Genomic DNA, 19,362 nt, shown 5'->3' with positions numbered 1-19,362 from the left:
ATCTTAAAAAAAAAAAAAAAAAAGATTTAAAATAAAAAAAAAAAAAACTATCATAAGAAAATAAAGGAAAGTACCTTTGAGGATTTGGGGAGTAGGGTAAAATATTTTAAGATGTAAAAAAGCAAAAATCATAACAAAAAAGCAGAAATTTTGACATCAAAATTTAAAACTTCTATCGGATAAAATGTACCATTATCAAAGTCAAAGTAAAAGCCAAAAATCAGGGGCATCTGGGTGGCTCAGTGGGTTAAGCCTCTGCCTTCAGCTCAGGTCATGATCCCAGGGTCCTGGGATTGAGCCCCACATTGGGCTCCTGCTCAGTGGGGAGCCCGATTCTCCCTCTCTCTCTGCCTGCCTCTCTGCCTACTTCTGCCTACTTGTGATCTCTGTGTGTGCGTGTCAAATAAATAAATAAATAAATAATCTTTAAAAAAAAAAAAAGCCAAAAATCAAAAGTAGATATCGACAATGGAAATAACAGGCAAGAGTGCCTGGGTGGCTCAGTCAGTTAAGCGACTGTTTTTGGCTCAAGTCATGATCCCAGAGTCCCTGGATCAAGCCCATATCAGGCTCCCAGCTCAGAGGGGAATCTGCTTCTTCCTCTGATTGTCCTCTCTCTAGTGCTCTCCCACTCTAATAAATAAAATATTAAAAATAATAAAAGTTTAATATCCAAAATTAAACTTTCTATATCATCTTAAAAAAAAAAACCCTCAATAAAAAGAGAGACAATCAGAACAGCTAATAAACATACAAAAAAGGATCAAGGCTCACTAGTAATCAAGGAAATAAAAGTCAAGATAATTGGACATTATATCCAACCTATCAGAATCACAAAAATCAAACTTAAATACCAAATATTTTCAGGAGATTAAAAATATTAATAACTTTCATACACTGCTAGTGGCAGAGGAAATAAACTATCTAGAAAAGGTGAAGATGTACCTCCCCCATGGGCCAAAAATACTGGTTACTGTCACACAAGATACACACACACACACACACACACACACACACAGAGAAAATATTCACAAGAATACTCAATGCAGCCTACTTACTATAGTAAAAAACAAAACAAAAGACAAACAAAAGGGGCGCCTGGGTGGCTCAGTGGGCTAAAGCCTCGGCTTTCGGCTCGGGTCATGATCCCAGGGTCCTGGGATCGAGCCCCGCATCCGGCTCTCTGCTCAGCAGGGAGCCTGCTTCCTCCTCTCTCTCTGCCTGTCTCTCAGCCTACTTGTGATCTCTGTCAAATAAATAAATAAAATCTTTAAAAAAAAAAAAAAAAGACAAAAAAATACTCCAGAAAACCCAAACATTCATCAATAGCAGGATGGATAAACTACAGTATATATTTATTAATACTCTGGAGTATTATACAATAGTTAAAACAACTGAACTTGATTTATATGTTCTATTATGAGTAGATCTTAGACATAGTGCACATTAAAAAAACTGTAAATGGTATGTATAATTTTTTATGAAAAAAGAATTTGTTGGATACATAAAAGTATTGGTATTATTTATGGATATACAGTGTAATTAAAATAGTATTACAAAATAGATGGAAAGGACATAAATGAATAGTAGTTATCTCAGAAGAGTATTATTTGATACCGTAAAGGGGCACAAAGTAGATTTCAGTGTTAGCTGTAAAGCCCTATATCTTTAACTTTAAAATATCTCAGGAAAATAATATTAAGTAAGGGACCCATTTTCTTCCCACTTTCCAGTACCTGGGACTTAAAAACATACCTTTTGCTAAATCTTCTTCTTCTTTTTTGTTAGCCACAGTACCAGGATCTTTAGCAACCAAGGCTGGGCTTGCTTTTGCTTGTTCTGCAGCCTAACACACACAAAAAAGGAATATAGTATTTGAGGACTGTCTTCAAATTTTCCTACCTCCACTTAATCTAAGAACTTGCAAGACCCTTCTTATTAATCTACCACAGACTCCTGAAGCAGAAAATAATCCAAACTGGAGCAGTCTCTAATTTGAAAGGAGAAGAGTTCTAACTCACCAGTCAACAGCTAACATAATCACTTTCTCCATGAAACTTTCTAAACCCCTAAATTAAGGATTTCCTCCTGTGTTCCTCTGATGGTTCTTTTAACAAGTTACTACACTGTGAGTAGTTAATAATGTAAATTGTGGAGCCAGGCAAACATGGGCTCAAATCCTAAATCTACCAGGTTCTAATTATAACCTGGGGTACATTAACCTCTTTGTGCCTTAAGTCTCTCATCTACAAAATGAGGGTAATGATAGCACCTACCTATGGTAGGATTTGAAAAGATTAAATCAACATGTAGCTTCCAAACTTAGATAGGATGGGGGCTGCCGCTTATCGTTTAAAACAAAAAGTTTAACATTTTCTCCTGGGATTTACAATGTACATGAAAGTAATGTATCATATGTGTGATAATTATTGCATAAAGGATGATGATAATGAAGAGTAAATAAACCCTAAACAGTTGCAAAGTTTTCCATTTTACATGAATACAGTACTAACTCAAAATAGATTGTGAACACTTACAAATGCGTATTAGAATACCCAAACTAACCAAGAACATAAATGGAATTCTAAACAATATTCAAGTTAACACATGTACAGCACACAGAACAGAGCCTGGCACATATTAACAGTCAATAAATCTCAGCTTCTATTAAAATTATCTGCTTAGATCTGTCTTCATAACCATGCTATATGGTCCCTGAGAATACGAGTGCCTAAATATGCACAGATTACTAGCAATCAAGAAGTTACTGCTGAATAAATGAAAGGGAAAACATTCAATATTACAGTAAAATACAGTTCTAGATATATATGTAGTTCTACATATACAGTTCTGTATATACATTAGTGTATTTTATATTGTCAAACAAACACACAAAGCATTTTTTTTAGAAAAATGGACGTTAAAAAGCTTTTTGTACTTCACTAAATGAAACTTTAAGCCCTCTCAATTCTGATCCATCTCTATGTGGAATCTTCTTTCGATACTAATTGTGTGTGTGTGTGTGTGTGTGTGTGCGCGCGTGCACGCGCGTGTGTGTGTGTGTGTTTGGGGTTTTTTTTGGTTGTTTTTTTATGTTCTATTACTCAACATATAGTACATCATTAGTTTCTGATGTAGTGTTCAATGATTCATTAGTTGCGTATAACGTCACACATCTCTGAAAATTAAAGGTATGCTTCCTCAGAACAATCTTTTCAATTACATATGATATTTTTTTCAGTTTGGTCAATTTCACAAATTAGACATATTGATCTTTTGTGGTCTGTGGAAGAATTTCTATCAGTCAAGAAGATAGTGCAGACATTATATTCAGAGTGCAAAAAGGAAGAAATTTACAAGCAAGGATACTCTACCAGACAAGATTATCATTCAGAACTGAAGAACTGAGAAAGAATTCCCAAATAAACAAGAGCTATAGGAGTTCAACTACTAAACGGGTCTCACAAGAAATATTAGAGGGACTACTTCATGGGAAAAGACCATAACTAGAAATAAGAAAATATGAGATAGAAAAAAATTTCACTGATAAAAGAAAACATATGGTAAGGGTTGCTAATCAACCACTAATAAAGCTAGTATGAAGGTTATAAGACAAGAGTAATAAAGTCAGCTATATTTACAATAACTACTTAACAGATACACAAATAAAAAGATGTAAAATATGACATAGAAACATAAAATGTGGGTGAAGGGAATAAAAATATAGTGCTTTCAGAATGTGTTTGAACTTTAGCAACTATCAACTTAAAATAATCTGCTACATATACACAGGTTGTTATACATGAGTCCCAGGGTAACCACAAACCAAAATCCTGTAACAGATACACAAAAAATAAACAAAGTAATCCAAACAAAACACTAAAGTAAGTCATCAAATCACAAGGGAAAAGACCAAGAGAAGAAAAAGAAATAGAGAAGAAGCACAAAAACAACATGGAAACAATAAACAAAATGGCAATAAATACATACTATCAACAATTACTTGAAATATAAATGGGCTAAACTCTCCAATCATAACACACAGGATAGAGGAATTAAAAAACCAAGACCCACCAATAGACTCACTTGAACTCTGAAGGCACATTCATTGAAAATGAAGGGATAGAAAAAAAAAATTTCCAGGCAAACGGAAATGAAAAGAAACCTTGGGTAGCATTAATTATATCACACAAAACAGGCTTTAAAACAAAGACTGTAACAAGAGAAAAAAAGAACATTACGTAATGATGGGATCAATTCAACAAAAACATAAAACACTTGTAAATACTTGTGCACCCAACATAGAAGTACCTAAATATATGAAATGACTATTAACAGACAAATTAGGGAAGAAAAAATGACAGCAATACAGTAATAGTAGGGGGCTTTAAAATACCTGCTTACATTAATTGCTAGATCATCTAGATAGAAAATTAATAAGGAAACATCAGCCTTAAATAACAAATTAGACCACATGAATGTAACAGACATACACAGAACATTCTATCCCAAAACAGCAGAATACACATCTTCTCTTCTCAAGTACACATGAAACATTCTCCAGGAGAGATCACGTTAGGCCACAAAATAAGACTCAGTAAATTTAAAAAGAGTGAAATACATCAAACATCTTTTCTAACCATAATGGTTTGAAACCAGAAATCAGTTACTAGAAAAAAACTCTAAGAAACAAATACATGAAGACTTGACACGCTACTGAACAACAAATGGGTCAACAATGATGACACTGGGGGGTCAACCTCAGGGTCCACATGACCTTCGAGACATAAGAGCCCCCTGGACAACCGGCCACAGCTAGAGCACAAAAGGAAGAGAGAAGCCCTCAGCTGCTATGGTGTCCTTGCCTCACCTCATCCCCCAACACACTGAGAATCTCCCAACCTTAACAAAGTTTTCATCCCAGACACCATGAAGAGAGAAGAGGCTTTTAGGAAGCCCTACCTTGTCATGTACCATCAATAATATATACCGTAGCAAGACAAAGAACAAAGACAAGAAAAGGTCATCAAAATCGTAAAGGAAGTAAAACTGTCACTATTCACAGATGACATGGTACTATACATAGGAAACCCTAAAGACTCCTCTGAACTATTAGAACTAATAAATTAATCCAGTAAAATTGCAGAACACAAAATCAAAATATAGAAATCTGTTGCATTTCTATATACTACCAGATGAACTACCAGAAAGAGAAATTAAGAATGCAACTATTAGAACTAATAAATTAATCCAGTAAAATTGCAGAACACAAAATCAAAATATAGAAATCTGTTGCATTTCTATATACTACCAGATGAACTACCAGAAAGAGAAATTAAGACTGCAATCCCACTTACAATCCCAACAAAATGGGTAAAATGCCTAGGGATAAATTTCAAAAGACCTATACCCTAAAAACTATTAGACAGTGATGAGAACAACTGAAGATGACACAAATAAATGTAAAGATATGCCAATCTCATGAACTGGAAGAATTAATATTGCCAAGATGTCCATACTATCCAAAGCAGCTACAGATTCAATGTAATCCATATCAAAAATAATAATGGCATTTTTCACTAAACTAGAACAATCATAAAACTTATATGGGAGCACAAAGGATGCCAAAAAGCCAAAGCAGTCTTGAATAGGAAAAACAAAGCTAGGAATATCACACCCCTGAATTTTAGAATATACTATAAAATTGTAATATAATCAAAACAGTATGGCACTAGCGCAAAAACAAGAAACACAGATCAATGGAACATAAAAAACAACCCAGAAATAACACTTAGCTGGTCAATCAATCTATGACAAAGATGGTAAGAATATACAATAGGAAAAAGAGTTTTTTCAGTAAGTAGTGTTGAGAAAACTGGACAGCTGCATACAAAATAATGAAACTGGACCACTTTCTTATATCATATACCAAAAATAAACTGGATTAAAGATTTAAATTTAATTCCAAAACCATACAACTCCTAGAAGGAAACAGAGGCAGTAAGTTCTCCATCAGTATTTTTTGGATCTATCTCCTCAGGTAAGGACAACAAAAGCAAAAATAAATAAATGGGACTACATCAAACTAAGAAGCTTTTGCACAACAAAGGGAAACATCAACAAAATAAAATGACAACCTACTGAATGGGAGAAAATATTCATAAATATTATATCTGATAAGAGGCTTGTACCTAAAATATATTAAAAAGCTCATATAACTCAAGTGTTATAAAAACAAGTAATATAATCTAAAAATAGAGGACCAAAATAGACATTTCCCCAAAGACAATATTCAGAAGACCAACAGGTATGTGAAAAGATATTCACCAACAATCAGTGAAATGCATATCAGGACTACAATGAAATAATTCCTTCATATCTGAGAGAATGGCTAGTATCAAAAAAAAAAATTTTTTTTACAAGTATTGGCAAGGATGTGGAGGAAAAGAACACCTGCTTTGTTGGTGCGAGCATAAACTGGTACAGACACTATGCAGGTTCCTCCTCAATAAATTAAAAGTAGAACTATCAAAAAATTCAGTAATTCTGGTTTTTATCTGAAAGCTTCTACATTTTTAACCAAAGACAAAAAAGCTACTAATCCCAAAAAGATATATGCACCCCTGTGTTCACTGCAGTACAAGAGCCAAGACTAGAAGCAACCTAAATGTCCATCAACAGATGAAAGATAAAGATGTGGTATACGTGTACGCGAGCACACACACACAGACACACACACGATTACTCAGCCATAATAGAAGAATAAAATCTTGCCATTTACAACAACATGGATGGACCTAAAGGATATAATGCTAAGTGAAATAAGTCAAATAGAGAAAAACACATGGTATGATTTCACGTTTATATAGAATCTAAAAAAAAAACAAACAAACAGAGACTCAGATACAGAAAAGAAACTGATAACTGCCAAACAATAGTAGGCAGGTGAAGGCAATGGATAAAACAGGCGAAGGGAATTAAGAGATATAATCTTCCAGTTATAAAATAAGTAAGATGGGGGAGGGAGACATAATGTACAGCACAGAGAATCAGTAATATTTTAACAACTCTGGATTGTGGCAGATGGTAGCTAGACTTATTAAAGTAACCATTTCATAATGTATATAAACAATGAATCATTATGTTGTACACCTAAAGCTAATAAAATATTTTATGTCAAATATTCTTCAGTAGAAAAAGGGAGAAGGATGTGCAGAAATAAGCTACATTAACTCCTATATACCTGAAATGCACACTTTTCAAAATGCCTTCCTATCATCCGGTTCTAAGTGTAGCAATGATACCTATGTTATTAATCAGTCAAACACAGTCACAGTGCTAGCATTACTTTTACATCTCTGTGCCAAAAGTTAGTGAGTGCTACAAGAACTGCAGCAAAATGAGTCAGCTGCCTAAAGTATGACTTTTCTTAAGACTTTTATATTATTTTCTTCTGTATTTAGGATGAAAAAATGTACTTTAAAAACATTTTCAGAGGCTTTTGTTAAGTATGCTGACAAAAATCTAGTCTGATTAAAATGTAATAATGACTAAGTGACTGAGTTTAAGATCTAGAGGGACTTGTGTAGATGATCTTACATGATACATTTTTCATTAAGTATGAAGTTCCTCATAAACATGGTTTTCAACGATACGCTATCAGACACCATTTTAAAAAAAAATCACCATTCTACCTCATATTTTACTTTATATGCATTTTATATATTTCCTGTGGCTGAAGACAGTAACTACAACCAAATTAGCTTTCATATATAACATCCAGCCAAAAAAAAAAAAAAAGTAATTCTTAACTTTACTAGTGCTGATGTATGTCGTAAACCTCTTGAACAGGAGAATAATCTAACTTCTGTATCAGTTGATAAATAAATGCTCTTGCCAGTGTTCACTCCACTTCTTGTCCTTTGAAGCCTAGTCCAAACAGACACATATCCACTAACCTCTATATCAAACGGAAGGCAGGCTCGTGTAGTGGAAAGAACACTGAACTGAGAGTCAGGAGGCCTGCATTCTAGTTCCAACTCTGTCAACTATGAGCTGTGGCCCTGGGGAAGTCACTTAACCATTCTGGGTCTCAGTTTCCTCATCTGTAAAATGAGGGGACTTGATTAGAGCATCCCTAAAGTTGTTCACACAACTATCTGAGATTCTAGGTTAACCAAAGCTACGTATCACATAGATCATTAGTTCTTCTGCCTCCTCTAATTGGAACCAGTCCCTTTGTGGACTGAAAGGCACTTTTCACTTGCACCGAAGCTGTCCTCAAGAGCAGTGCTTCCCAAACTATAACATGCACACGGAATCATCTGGGGATCTTATTAAAATAGAGAAAATGAATCCATAGGTTTGGAGTGACACCTGAGATGCTCCATTTCTAACAAGATTCCCTGTGATGATGACGATGGTCAACAAAATATATTTTAAGCAATAAGTTCTAGAATAGCTTCTTAGGGGGTAGAAACTGCAATCTCACTAATCATCTATACCTTCTGGTTTGCTATAATGAGTCTACCTTTGATAAGTAAACACTGCCTCTATTGTCAAGGAACTTAAACTTATAAGATATCTTGGATTTTTCTGCTTAAAGTTATTCCTTAATTATAAAGATTTTAGAAAATATTCTGAGTAGTAAAAGCCAGATTTGTCTTAAAGACATACTTTACCATTGTAAAACCATTCATAAGCCAAATTTTTTTTTCACGTAAGAAGAAAAATATCCTTTGCTTCCTTCATCTCCCAGACATATTTCTGGATCTTCATATCTCAAGAATATTCAGATAAACTGAAAGTGCTTTGGGTAGAAATCTAGATAAGTATGGATGGATCACTTCACAATTCCCTGAAGTGGTCAAAACCGCGAACTCGAGCCTTCCACAGCTTGTGAGTTTTCTACGCATGCTTTCACACCACTTGTCATATTGTACCCCAATCCATGCAGTAGAGAAAGTCAGTATAGTAAATTACCATATATATTAAGCATCCTAGATTAGCTGGAGATCCCAAAGGATGGTTACCCAGAATAGAAAAAAATAAATAAATAAAAGAGAGACCCTTCCATTCTTTCTTTATGACATAAATCAGAGATTGATCCCATTACACAGATTGGGGGAAGGAGGGGCAGAAAGGCAATTTAAGCCTTTCACTCAGTCATATTTCTGTCAGCTCTTATTAAGGGAAGATGCTTTGTGTGCTTCTCTCCTCACTGATTACCTTAACTCTTTTTCATTTTTAATACAAGTATTCATAAATTTCATATTGAAAAGAACTTCTAAACTCATCCTTAAATTTTAAGGATATCCTGATTTTTAAGCTGTCATTCTTTGTAGATAAAATTAAAGCATTAAGAGTATTTAAGAAGACTGTCTTACTACATGATATCATAAAGCAATTTTGTCTATATTATTAAAAACACCATAAAAATTTTTTAAATTGCAAAAATGCTAATCTAATTTATAAGGAAGCAGAAACGGTGGGAAAGTGGAAGTTGGAACACATTAATATTCCCCTGTATTTTCTGGCACCACTGAATGCAAGATTATTAACAAAAATTCCTTTGTAGTAGTAAAACCTACCCGGATTTGGAGGAAAAAAGAAAATTTCATATAAATGTTGCTACTTTAGAGAAACAAATTGTAGCCACAATGCATAGGGCATTACAAAATACCTGAGAGCCAATAGCTGGAAACGTAACTCCTTGTTCCTTAAGGTTCTTAATCATTGCTGATATTAGACTAAGCTGTGGATCATTCTTAAATTCATCTGTCCATTCAACCATAAGAGCCTTTAATTTTTCACAGACTTTAGGATGACCCTGAAAATAGAGAAAAAAAATAGTAAGAAAAAGTACTAATTTGGCTAATGATAAAACACAGATATACTAAATATAAAAATTACAAAGTGCTACAGACATTTTTTTTGAATCACACACTACCCCTAGTTATAGATGATACCTTAAGAAAGCAGACTTGGTTACTAGAAATAATCAAATTTTTTTTCATACTATGAAAAAGCATTAGATGATACCAGCATACATATCTCATATAAAATTAAAACAGATCAAGTATGTTAATTTTGGTCAGAGGGACAAACTTTTCAGAGTATTTTGCAACTAAGTGGGTGTTATACATGAGGAAGACACAGAAGAGTAGCCTGTTTTGTTTCGGCTATTTTGCAGATCAGTAAAAAATAAGGTGGAAAGAGAAAATAAATGATACAGTTCCTTTATTCCTAATTCCCGACTTTTAAAAATATGATTGACTGTGTATTTTTTCCAAGTTAATTATCTAAGGTCTGGTTTGAGGTCCACTGTATGTATTTTTAGAAACTTCATTCCTTCAAAATAGTATCTCCCCCTCAAGTATAAAACCACTAGGTTCACTGTAAAACCTTGGGAAAATAACGAAGTCTTTCTCTTGTATATAGCTGTTAGCTTTTTAAAATAGTTGTTCATGCTACTAAATACAAGTTTGAATATCTCATCTTCAATTAAATTACAGAAAACATATTAAACGTATACTAAAATCTCTTCATAAACAGTCATAAATTTTGACAGATATTCAGGACATTTAAAAAGTGATTATTAGTTAGTAGAAAATACCTAAATGCAACTGAATAAAGCAAAACAGGGAAAGAACACATATTCATGCTTGACAAGAAAGTACAGAAACTCTGTAAAGAATTACGTAAATAAATTTTTATCTTATTTCTGTACTGTTTTCTACTAAAACCTGGAAATAATCATTTTTCCCAAAAACATGAGACATTTTCCCTTTTGACATCTTAAATTTGTTCTTGATTATATACTATCCCATCCTCCCTCCTCCTAAGAGTCAGAAATAATTACCTTCAGAATGCACAAATTTTTACTAGGAAACCTCACATGTTACTTAGTAACTTAAATTTTTTTAATTCCTTGAATTCCATAATTGTATTCCTTATTCTACATCCAGTTAAATAAAAAGCAGCATTAAAATCCTGTCATGGTCAGGTAGTGGTCTTACTCATGTCACAATGAAAACAGTGTCATATTTCGGCAGTATTTCTGAACAGTTCTACATAAGGAAAATACCTCCACATCTACACAAATGGTTACAAAAACTGTGCCTAAAATAGACTGGTATTTAATCAGAAAGAGAAACAAATATATTTTCTTATAAGATGAAAGGAATGATGATGAAAACAGGTTAAATATACTCTAAATGGTTAAAAAAAAAAAATTCTCCCAAGTATACAAACTTACAGTCTCTTCAGCAAAACATCTACTTTACTTACATCCTGGATAGACACAGCCTACGAAGGATTTTAAAAAATATAAAGCACAAACCAGTCCTTTGTGATTTAAAATGTAAACAACCAAACGATAAAATACACAAAGAAGGCTGTTAATTCATTACAGGAAATAATGCTCCTTACCTTGTTTAGTACGTTGCTTACTTCACTAGCAAAATCTCTTGAACATACTTCTAAATGAAAAATTTTGCCACAGTTTGATACACATGCTCCTAGAAGCTAAAAGTATAAAATCACAAGTTAAAAGGGCTCAGTTTTAGCAGAGAGTTTTGTGGTAAAACTTAAAATGAAATCACTTACAGTCAGAGCTTGCATAGCAACATGAGGATCTTTATGGTTCACCCTTCTCATAACAGACCGAAGACAATCTTTGGGTCTAAAAAATGAGAAATATAACAATCAATTAGTAGTACATCGAGGCTTTCCCCCCCTTAACTTAATAAGCAATAGACTACTATACAAAAGATAGACTACAGTAGAGAAGTTAAATTTTTATTAATGACACACCTGAACTGTACACTAACAAGTTCCTTCAATTTTTTCAAATAAAATTAACAGGCTCTCTTCCTTAGCAAACACAGATTAAGCATTTCACACTAATTCTGGATTTAAAAAAAAAAAAAAGTTCCGAAAATGAAATGACAGACCAGAACTTCCACTTCCAGTCATGATGGAATAACTAGAACCAGACTTATACTCCCATTATAAACAATGAGAAAAATGGAAAAATATATTTAAAATATACACTCAGGTCACTGGGTGGGACATTAGGCCACAGACAGTGCTGAATGATCTCTAAGAAGGAATACAATTAGATAAGCTAGACATCTGCCTCAACTTTCCACTCAGAGGCACTTTTCAGATATCAGTATAGGCTTTCTGCTTCTTTTTTTTTTAAGATTTTATTTATTTATTTGACAGAGAGAGATCACAAGTAGACAGAGAGGCAGGCAGAGAGAGAGAGAGGGAAGCAGGCTCCCCGCTGAGCAGAGAGCCCAATGCCTGCCTTGATCCCAGGACCCTGAGATCATGACCTGAGCCGAAGGCAGCGGCTTAACCCACTGAGCCACCCAGGCGCCCAGGCTTTCTGCTTCTAAGGCAGTTTCTGGATCCTGGCGCAGAGATGGTGATCCCAAGAGAATGGTAGTCTCACTGAGTTGAGGGGAAAGAAATCAGAACTCAGGAAGGCCAAGAGAGCTAGAATTTGCAAAACATAGTAGAAGGAGCTAAATGAAGAAATGGTTCTGGATACTTGCACAGGAGTCCACTTAGGTCTACTGAGGAAAAAGCCACACATGCATAGATTAAAACCTCCATAAGGCTGGACAAAAAGTGACTGCGAGCTGTATGCAGAAGAGTTCCCAAAGCTCACGCAGTCATCAGAGTTCCCATCAAAATGGAGAGTCCTTGTTAAATATCTAGAGCCTTCAGTGGATACATCAGAGTTTAGGCCTTGGTACTAAGACTGAACTATCCCAAAAGACTACTCTAAATCCATCCTATAGCAACCTAAAAACAAGTCAAAGAAGGATAAAATTGAGCCAAATGTAACAAGTTCAGAGAGAATAAAGACCAATGTTCTTTAACAACAACAAAACCTGGCACCCCATATAAAATTCATAACACTACGCATTCAGTCAAAAATTATTAGATACGATATGATACAAAAAGCAATTATGAGATATAATACGAGGTACTCAATATAAAATTTGTAACACTAAGCATTCAGCCAAAAATTACTAGATATAGGGGCACCTGGGTGGCTCAGTCATTAAGCGTCTGCCTTCGGCTCAGGTCATGATCCCAGCATCCTGGAATCGAGCCCTTCATCGGGCTCCCTGCTCTGCAGGAAGCCTGCTTCTCCCTCTCCCACCTCCCCTCCTTGTGTTCCTCTCTTGCTGTCTCTCCCTCTGTCAAATAAATAAATAATCTTTAAAAAAAAATTACTAGATATAATACAAGACATAGCTAGGAGAAAATTCAGTCAACTGAAAATGAAGAAATCACAGAGATGATGGAATTAGCAATCAAAGGCTCTGCATAAGCTATTCTAAGTATACTCAAGGATATACATCAAATCAACATAATGAGGAAAGAAACGGTGTAAAAAGGATAAAGCTTAAAAAAAGATAATACTTCTAGACATGAAAAATATATATTTTAAAAAGTGGATAAAATTAATTAGATAAGGGGCGCCTAGGTGGCTCAGTGGGTTAAGCTGCTGCCTTCGGCTCAAGTCATGATCTCGGGGTCCTGGGATCGAGTCCCGCATCCGGCTCTGCTCAGCAGGGAGCCTGCTTCCCTCTATCTCCCTCTCTGCCTGCCTCTCTGTCTGCTTGTGATCTCTCTCTGTCAAATGGATAAATAAAATCTTTAAAAAAAAAATTAATTAGATAAGAATAAAAGATCAGTAAACTTGAAGAATGCTTGAAGTACACGAATAAGTAGAGAGATAAAAAAGACTAAAAAAATTTAATACAGAGCCACCACTAAATACATTTTTAAAAGAGAAATGGGAAATTTTAAAAATTCACAAAAAATATTCAATTGATATATAATAAAAGTTCAACAGAAGAAATATATCATCTAGAAAAATGGCAAATTTTAACATTTTATTCTTTTAAAGATTTTATTTATTTATTTGACAGACAGAGATCACAAGTATGCAGAGAGGCAGGCAGAGAGAGAGGAGGAAGCAGGCTCCCTGCTGAGCAGAGAGCCCGACGTGGGGCTCGATCCCAGGACCCTGGGATCATGACCTGAGCTGAAGGCAGAGGCCTTAACCCACTGAGCCATCCAGGCACCCCAAATTTTAACATTTTAACCCAACCAAATCAAGAGTTATATTAAATGCAACTGGTCTCAACACACCAAATAAGACAGATTGCTTGATGGATTAAAAAAAAGCAGGACCCAGGGCACCTGGGTGGCTCAGTCAGTTAAGCGTGTGGCTCCGGCTCAGGTCACAAATCCTGGGTCCTGGGATCAATCCCTGTGTCAGGTTCCCAGCTCAGGAGGGAGTCTGCTTCTCTCTCTCCCTATGTGTGTGCTCTTTCTCTCTCTAGCTCTCACTCTCTCACAAACAAATAAAACCTTTAAAAAAAAAAAAAAAGCAGAACCCACCTAAATGCTCCCTATAAGAAACTGTTATAAAATATAAGGACCTATGTTACTTAAAAGTGAAAGGATGGAGGAAAGAAAAACATACCAAGCAAACATAAACCACAAGAAAGCTGGAGTAGTTATATTAGTATCGGGCAAACTGCAATTCCAGAGAAGCCATATTACCAGGGATATAGAGGAAAATTACAAAATGATAAAAGGATCAATTCTCCAAGGAGACATAATAGACCAAGATGTGTAGTCTTATCTAAAAACAAAGCTTCAAAATGTATGAAGCAAAGCTTCATATAAAACTTCATATAAAAACTTCAAATCCACAATTTAGTTGGAGATTTCATTCCTGTCTCAGAAATTGGTAAAACAATTGAATAGAAAAATGGGTGTGAGAATATGCTACTCTACAAGAGCAGACTATATATTGTCTCCAGTGCATACAGAATGTTTACCAAGACAGACCATATTTTGAACCATTTAGAAAAACTTAATTTTTTTAAAAAAATTGAAATGATACAAGCTATGTTGTTAGACCATGATAAAATTATACTAAAAATGAGTAATATGAAGAAAACTGGAAATTCTCCAAATTCTACATAACCACAGTTGGTCATAATACATTATCCTTTTTATATATTATTAGGTGTGATTACAGTGTTGTTGAGGATTTTTGTACCTTTGTACATAACTGGTCTGTGGTTTTCCTTTTTTGTTTTTGGTACTGACCTACTGTAGGCCTCATAAAATGAGTTACAATAAAGAAAATTCTGAGCCCAGACAGCTTTGCTAATGAATTCTACCAAATAAGTGCCATTATGCTAAGTACAAAAATTTTCTGTACATATCCTTTAACAGGTTGAGGAAATTACCTTTAGTTCTTAAATTAATGAAAGATTTTGTTACAAATGTACACTGAATTTTTTCAAAGGAACTTTCCACATTTATTGAGATGATTATATGGGTCTTTTTCTTTAGTCTGATGAGACAGTGAATTATACTGATTTATTTTCAACTGGTGAACCAGGCTCGCATCCTGGGATAAATTCCACTTGATTTTTCTTCAAAGAACCAGTTCTACTTTTGAATTTTCTCTATTGTTTTTTTTCTCTTTTCAATTTCATTAATCTCTGCTCTTACTTTCATCATTTCTTTTCTTTTGCTTCAAGTTTGTTCTTCTTTTTTCTTAAGATAAAAACTTAGATCACCAACTTGAGACATTTCTTCTACTAATATAAGCATTTAATGATATAAATTTACCTCTATGGATTGCTGTAGCTACATTCTACAAGTGTTGATATGTTTTATTTTCACTTTCATTTCACTGAAAATACTTTCTAGTTGCTGTTGTGATTTCCTCTTAGACCCATAGGTTATTAGTCCAAAACAAGAGATAAAATACAATCATAAAAAAGTAATTGAAAAGAAAAATGGAGAAAAAAGGGAAGAGATAAAAAATATTGAAAACTCCTAGCAAAATGGTAGTTTTAAATCCAACCATATCAATAATTACATTAAATGTAGTCTAAGCACTCCAATTACCAGGCAGAGGCTATCAAATTGGATAAAAAAGCAAGAACCAAGTATATGCCAGCTATAAACTATCTACAAGAAAATCTATTTTAAATACAAACAGATGAGGGACACCTGGGTGGCTCAGTTGGTTAAGTGTCTGCCTACAGCTCAGGTCATGATCCCAGAGTCCTGGGATCAAGTTCCTCATTGGGCTCCTTGCTCAGTGGGGAGCCTGCTTCTCCCCCTGCCCGGTGCTCCCCCTGCTTGTTCTCTCTCTACCGCTCTCCCTGACTAATAAATAAAATATTTTTTAAGTAAAAAATAAAAAAATAAACAAATACAGATAGACTAAAAGAAACAAGACAGGGAAAGATACCAACATAAAAGAAGGTCAAGTGGCTTTAACAATTTCAAACAAGGAAGACTAGTAGAGATAAAAAGAGACATTTCATAATAATGAAAGGGTTACTTCTCTAAAAATACATAATTTTAAGTAAGAGAACTTCAAAATATATAAAAGAAAACATACATACACACACACATATATATATACATATACATATACAGAAATGAAAGGAAAAACTGACAAGTCTAGTCTCCTAGAACTTCAACATACTCTTCTCAGTAATGTGACAGCATAAGTAAAACAAACAAGAAGTATGAATACAGAATAATTGAATACTACCACCTATCTGGGCCTTTTGAACATTCTACTCACACATGGTAGAAAACACAATTTTCAAGTGCACAGAAAATTCACCAAGATAGATCACATTCTAGACTATAAAACAAATGGTGACAAACTTAAAAATCACATAAGATATGTTTTTTGACCACAACAAAATTAAACTACAGATTAATAACAAAATGACTATAAGAAATACCCAAATGTGTGAAAATTAAACACAAATCAAACAAATTTAAATAACGCTTACATCAAATGAAATCACAGAAACATAATTTCACTTAAGTAAATGAAAGCAAACTATCAAGCAGTCTGTGTAAGAATGTTCACAATGGCTCTCTTTATAACAGCTAAAAACTGGATATAATGCAAATGTTTCTCAATGGGTAAATGGATAGAAAAAAATTCTAATATATTCATACAATGGACTATCCCTTGGAAATAAACATAAGTAGTGATATACATAAAAACTTGGACTTAGCTACAAAACATATTCTATATGATACAAAATCACACACTACACAAATTTATTTCTGAAATTTTAGAAAGGAAAATTTAATCTATAATAACGAAAAGCAGATCAATAGTTGCTAAGGACAGCAGAACTTTTGGAAGTGATTAAATGCTCTCTACCGTGAGTGAAGTAATGCTTAAAATATAGCATATATATTTGCTAATCTCATCAAATTATCAAACTGTATACTTAAAAGGAATGCATTATATTGGGAAGAAGTCACTTCTTAGTAAAACAGACTTATTTTTTAATACCAGGCCACGTACATGTAAACATGTGTTTCATAGGGATGCTATAAAATAGCAGTAAAAGTAATAGCAAGTAACTATAACCTATGGAACATCTATGTGTTTAGGTTCTCAAAATTGTACTTAAAGAACTCATCCAATTTTCAAAACAGTCACAATAAACTGGAGTCTTACAGCTGTTCAATTCCTTGCCCACGATACCCAAGTGGGTAGTAACTGGTACAAAAAAGATTCAAACCCAGGTGTGGCTGAGTCAATACTCTACATTCTGACCATAGAACTGCCGGGCAATGAAGTAAGACGATGGAAGCTGGGAGCTATTCATACAACACAAAGGATGAAAGCCTCAAAATATTAATTCACCAGATTGAAATGGCATTTGTTTTATTTAATATTATAAAACATTATCAAAAGGATAAATATTGTATGATTCCATTTATATGAGGTCCCTAAAAAAGGGCAAATTCATGGAAGTTAGTCTTGACAAGTAAAACTCACCAGTGGCAAGGAAGAAGAGGAAATGGGAAGTTATTATTTAATGCACACAGTTTCTATTTGGGATGATGAGTGAGTTTTAGTGAAAACATACATGAAAGAAAAACCCTTATCAACTGATATGAACTACAATGGGCCCTGAAGAAACTGGCCAGTAAGAATAATTATCCTAAAAAATGTCTTCAAGAGAGGAGAACACAGGCAACAACCTCTTCGACCTCAGCCGCAGCAACATCTTCCTAGGAACAACGCCAAAGGCAAGGGAAGCAAGGGCAAAAATGAACTATTGGGATTTCATCAAGATCAAAAGCTTTTGCACAACAAAGGAAACAGTTAACAAAATCAAAAGACAACTGACAGAATGGGAGAAGATATTTGCAAACGACATATCAGATAAAGGACTAGTGTCCAGAATCTATAAAGAACTTAGCAAACTCAACACCCAAAGAACAAATAATCCAATCAAGAAATGGGCAGAGGACATGAACAGACATTTCTGCAAAGAAGACATCCAGATGGCCAACAGACACATGAAAAAGTGCTCCATATCACTCGGCATCAGGGAAATACAAATCAAAACCACAATGAGATATCACCTCACACCAGTCAGAATGGCTAAAATCAACAAGTCAGGAAATGACAGATGCTGGCGAGGATGCGGAGAAAGGGGAACCCTCCTACACTGTTGGTGGGAATGCAAGCTGGTGCAGCCACTCTGGAAAACAGCATGGAGGTTCCTCAAAATGTTGAAAATAGAACTGCCCTATGACCCAGCAATTGCACTATTGGGTATTTACCCTAAAGATACAAACATAGTGATCCAAAGGGGCATGTGCACCCGAATGTTTATAGCAGCAATGTCCACAATAGCCAAACTATGGAAAGAACCTAGATGTCCATCAACAGATGAATGGATCAAGAAGATGTGGTATATATACACAATGGAATACTATGCAGCCATCAAAAGAAATGAAATCTTGCCATTTGCGACAACATGGATGGAACTAGAGCGTATCATGCTTAGCGAAATAAGTCAAGCAGAGAAAGACAACTCTCATATGATCTCCCTGATATGAGGAAGTGGTGATGCAACATGGGGGCTTAAGTGGGTAGGAGAAGAATAAATGAAACAAGATGGGATTGGGAGGGAGACAAACCATAAGTGAGACTTAATCTCACAAAACAAACTGAGGGTGGCTGGGGGGAGGGGGTTTGGGAGAAGGGGGTGGGATTATGGACATTGGGGAGGGTATGTGCTTTGGTGAGTGCTGTGAAGTGTGTAAACCTGGCGATCACAGACCTGTACCCCTGGGGATAAAAATATATGTTTATAAAAAATAAAAAATTTAAAAAAAAAAATGTCTTCAAGAACTGGAATACAACTACTAAACACTGTGACTTTAAAAAGTCATTATTAATAGGGAAAAGTTAAAATAAAAAAGGATTTCTGTTTCTAAGAATGTTTCATTGACTATTGGAAGATT

At 34.6% G+C, this 19,362-nt stretch overlaps 1 protein-coding gene across 7 annotated transcripts in view; it reads right to left on the bottom strand.

Annotated features, from left to right (window-relative positions):
- The window catches only part of STAM (signal transducing adaptor molecule), a 116,832-nt gene that overhangs the window by 34,195 nt on the left and 63,275 nt on the right, over positions 1–19,362 (bottom strand). For all 7 annotated transcript variants that reach the window (XM_032349522.1, XM_032349523.1, XM_032349525.1 and 4 more), the window contains 4 exons: positions 11,608–11,683; positions 11,431–11,526; positions 9,683–9,829; positions 1,756–1,846 (listed from right to left, as the gene is read on the bottom strand). In XM_032349522.1, coding sequence (XP_032205413.1) covers positions 1,756–1,846; positions 9,683–9,829; positions 11,431–11,526; positions 11,608–11,683 — 410 coding nt within the window. The remainder of the gene's footprint in view (positions 1–1,755; positions 1,847–9,682; positions 9,830–11,430; positions 11,527–11,607; positions 11,684–19,362) is intronic.

The sequence above is a fragment of the Mustela erminea genome, chromosome 6, assembly GCF_009829155.1.
Source record: "Mustela erminea isolate mMusErm1 chromosome 6, mMusErm1.Pri, whole genome shotgun sequence".
Taxonomy (NCBI): domain Eukaryota; kingdom Metazoa; phylum Chordata; class Mammalia; order Carnivora; family Mustelidae; genus Mustela; species Mustela erminea.
This window is presented reverse-complemented; position numbering and strand designations above follow the sequence as displayed.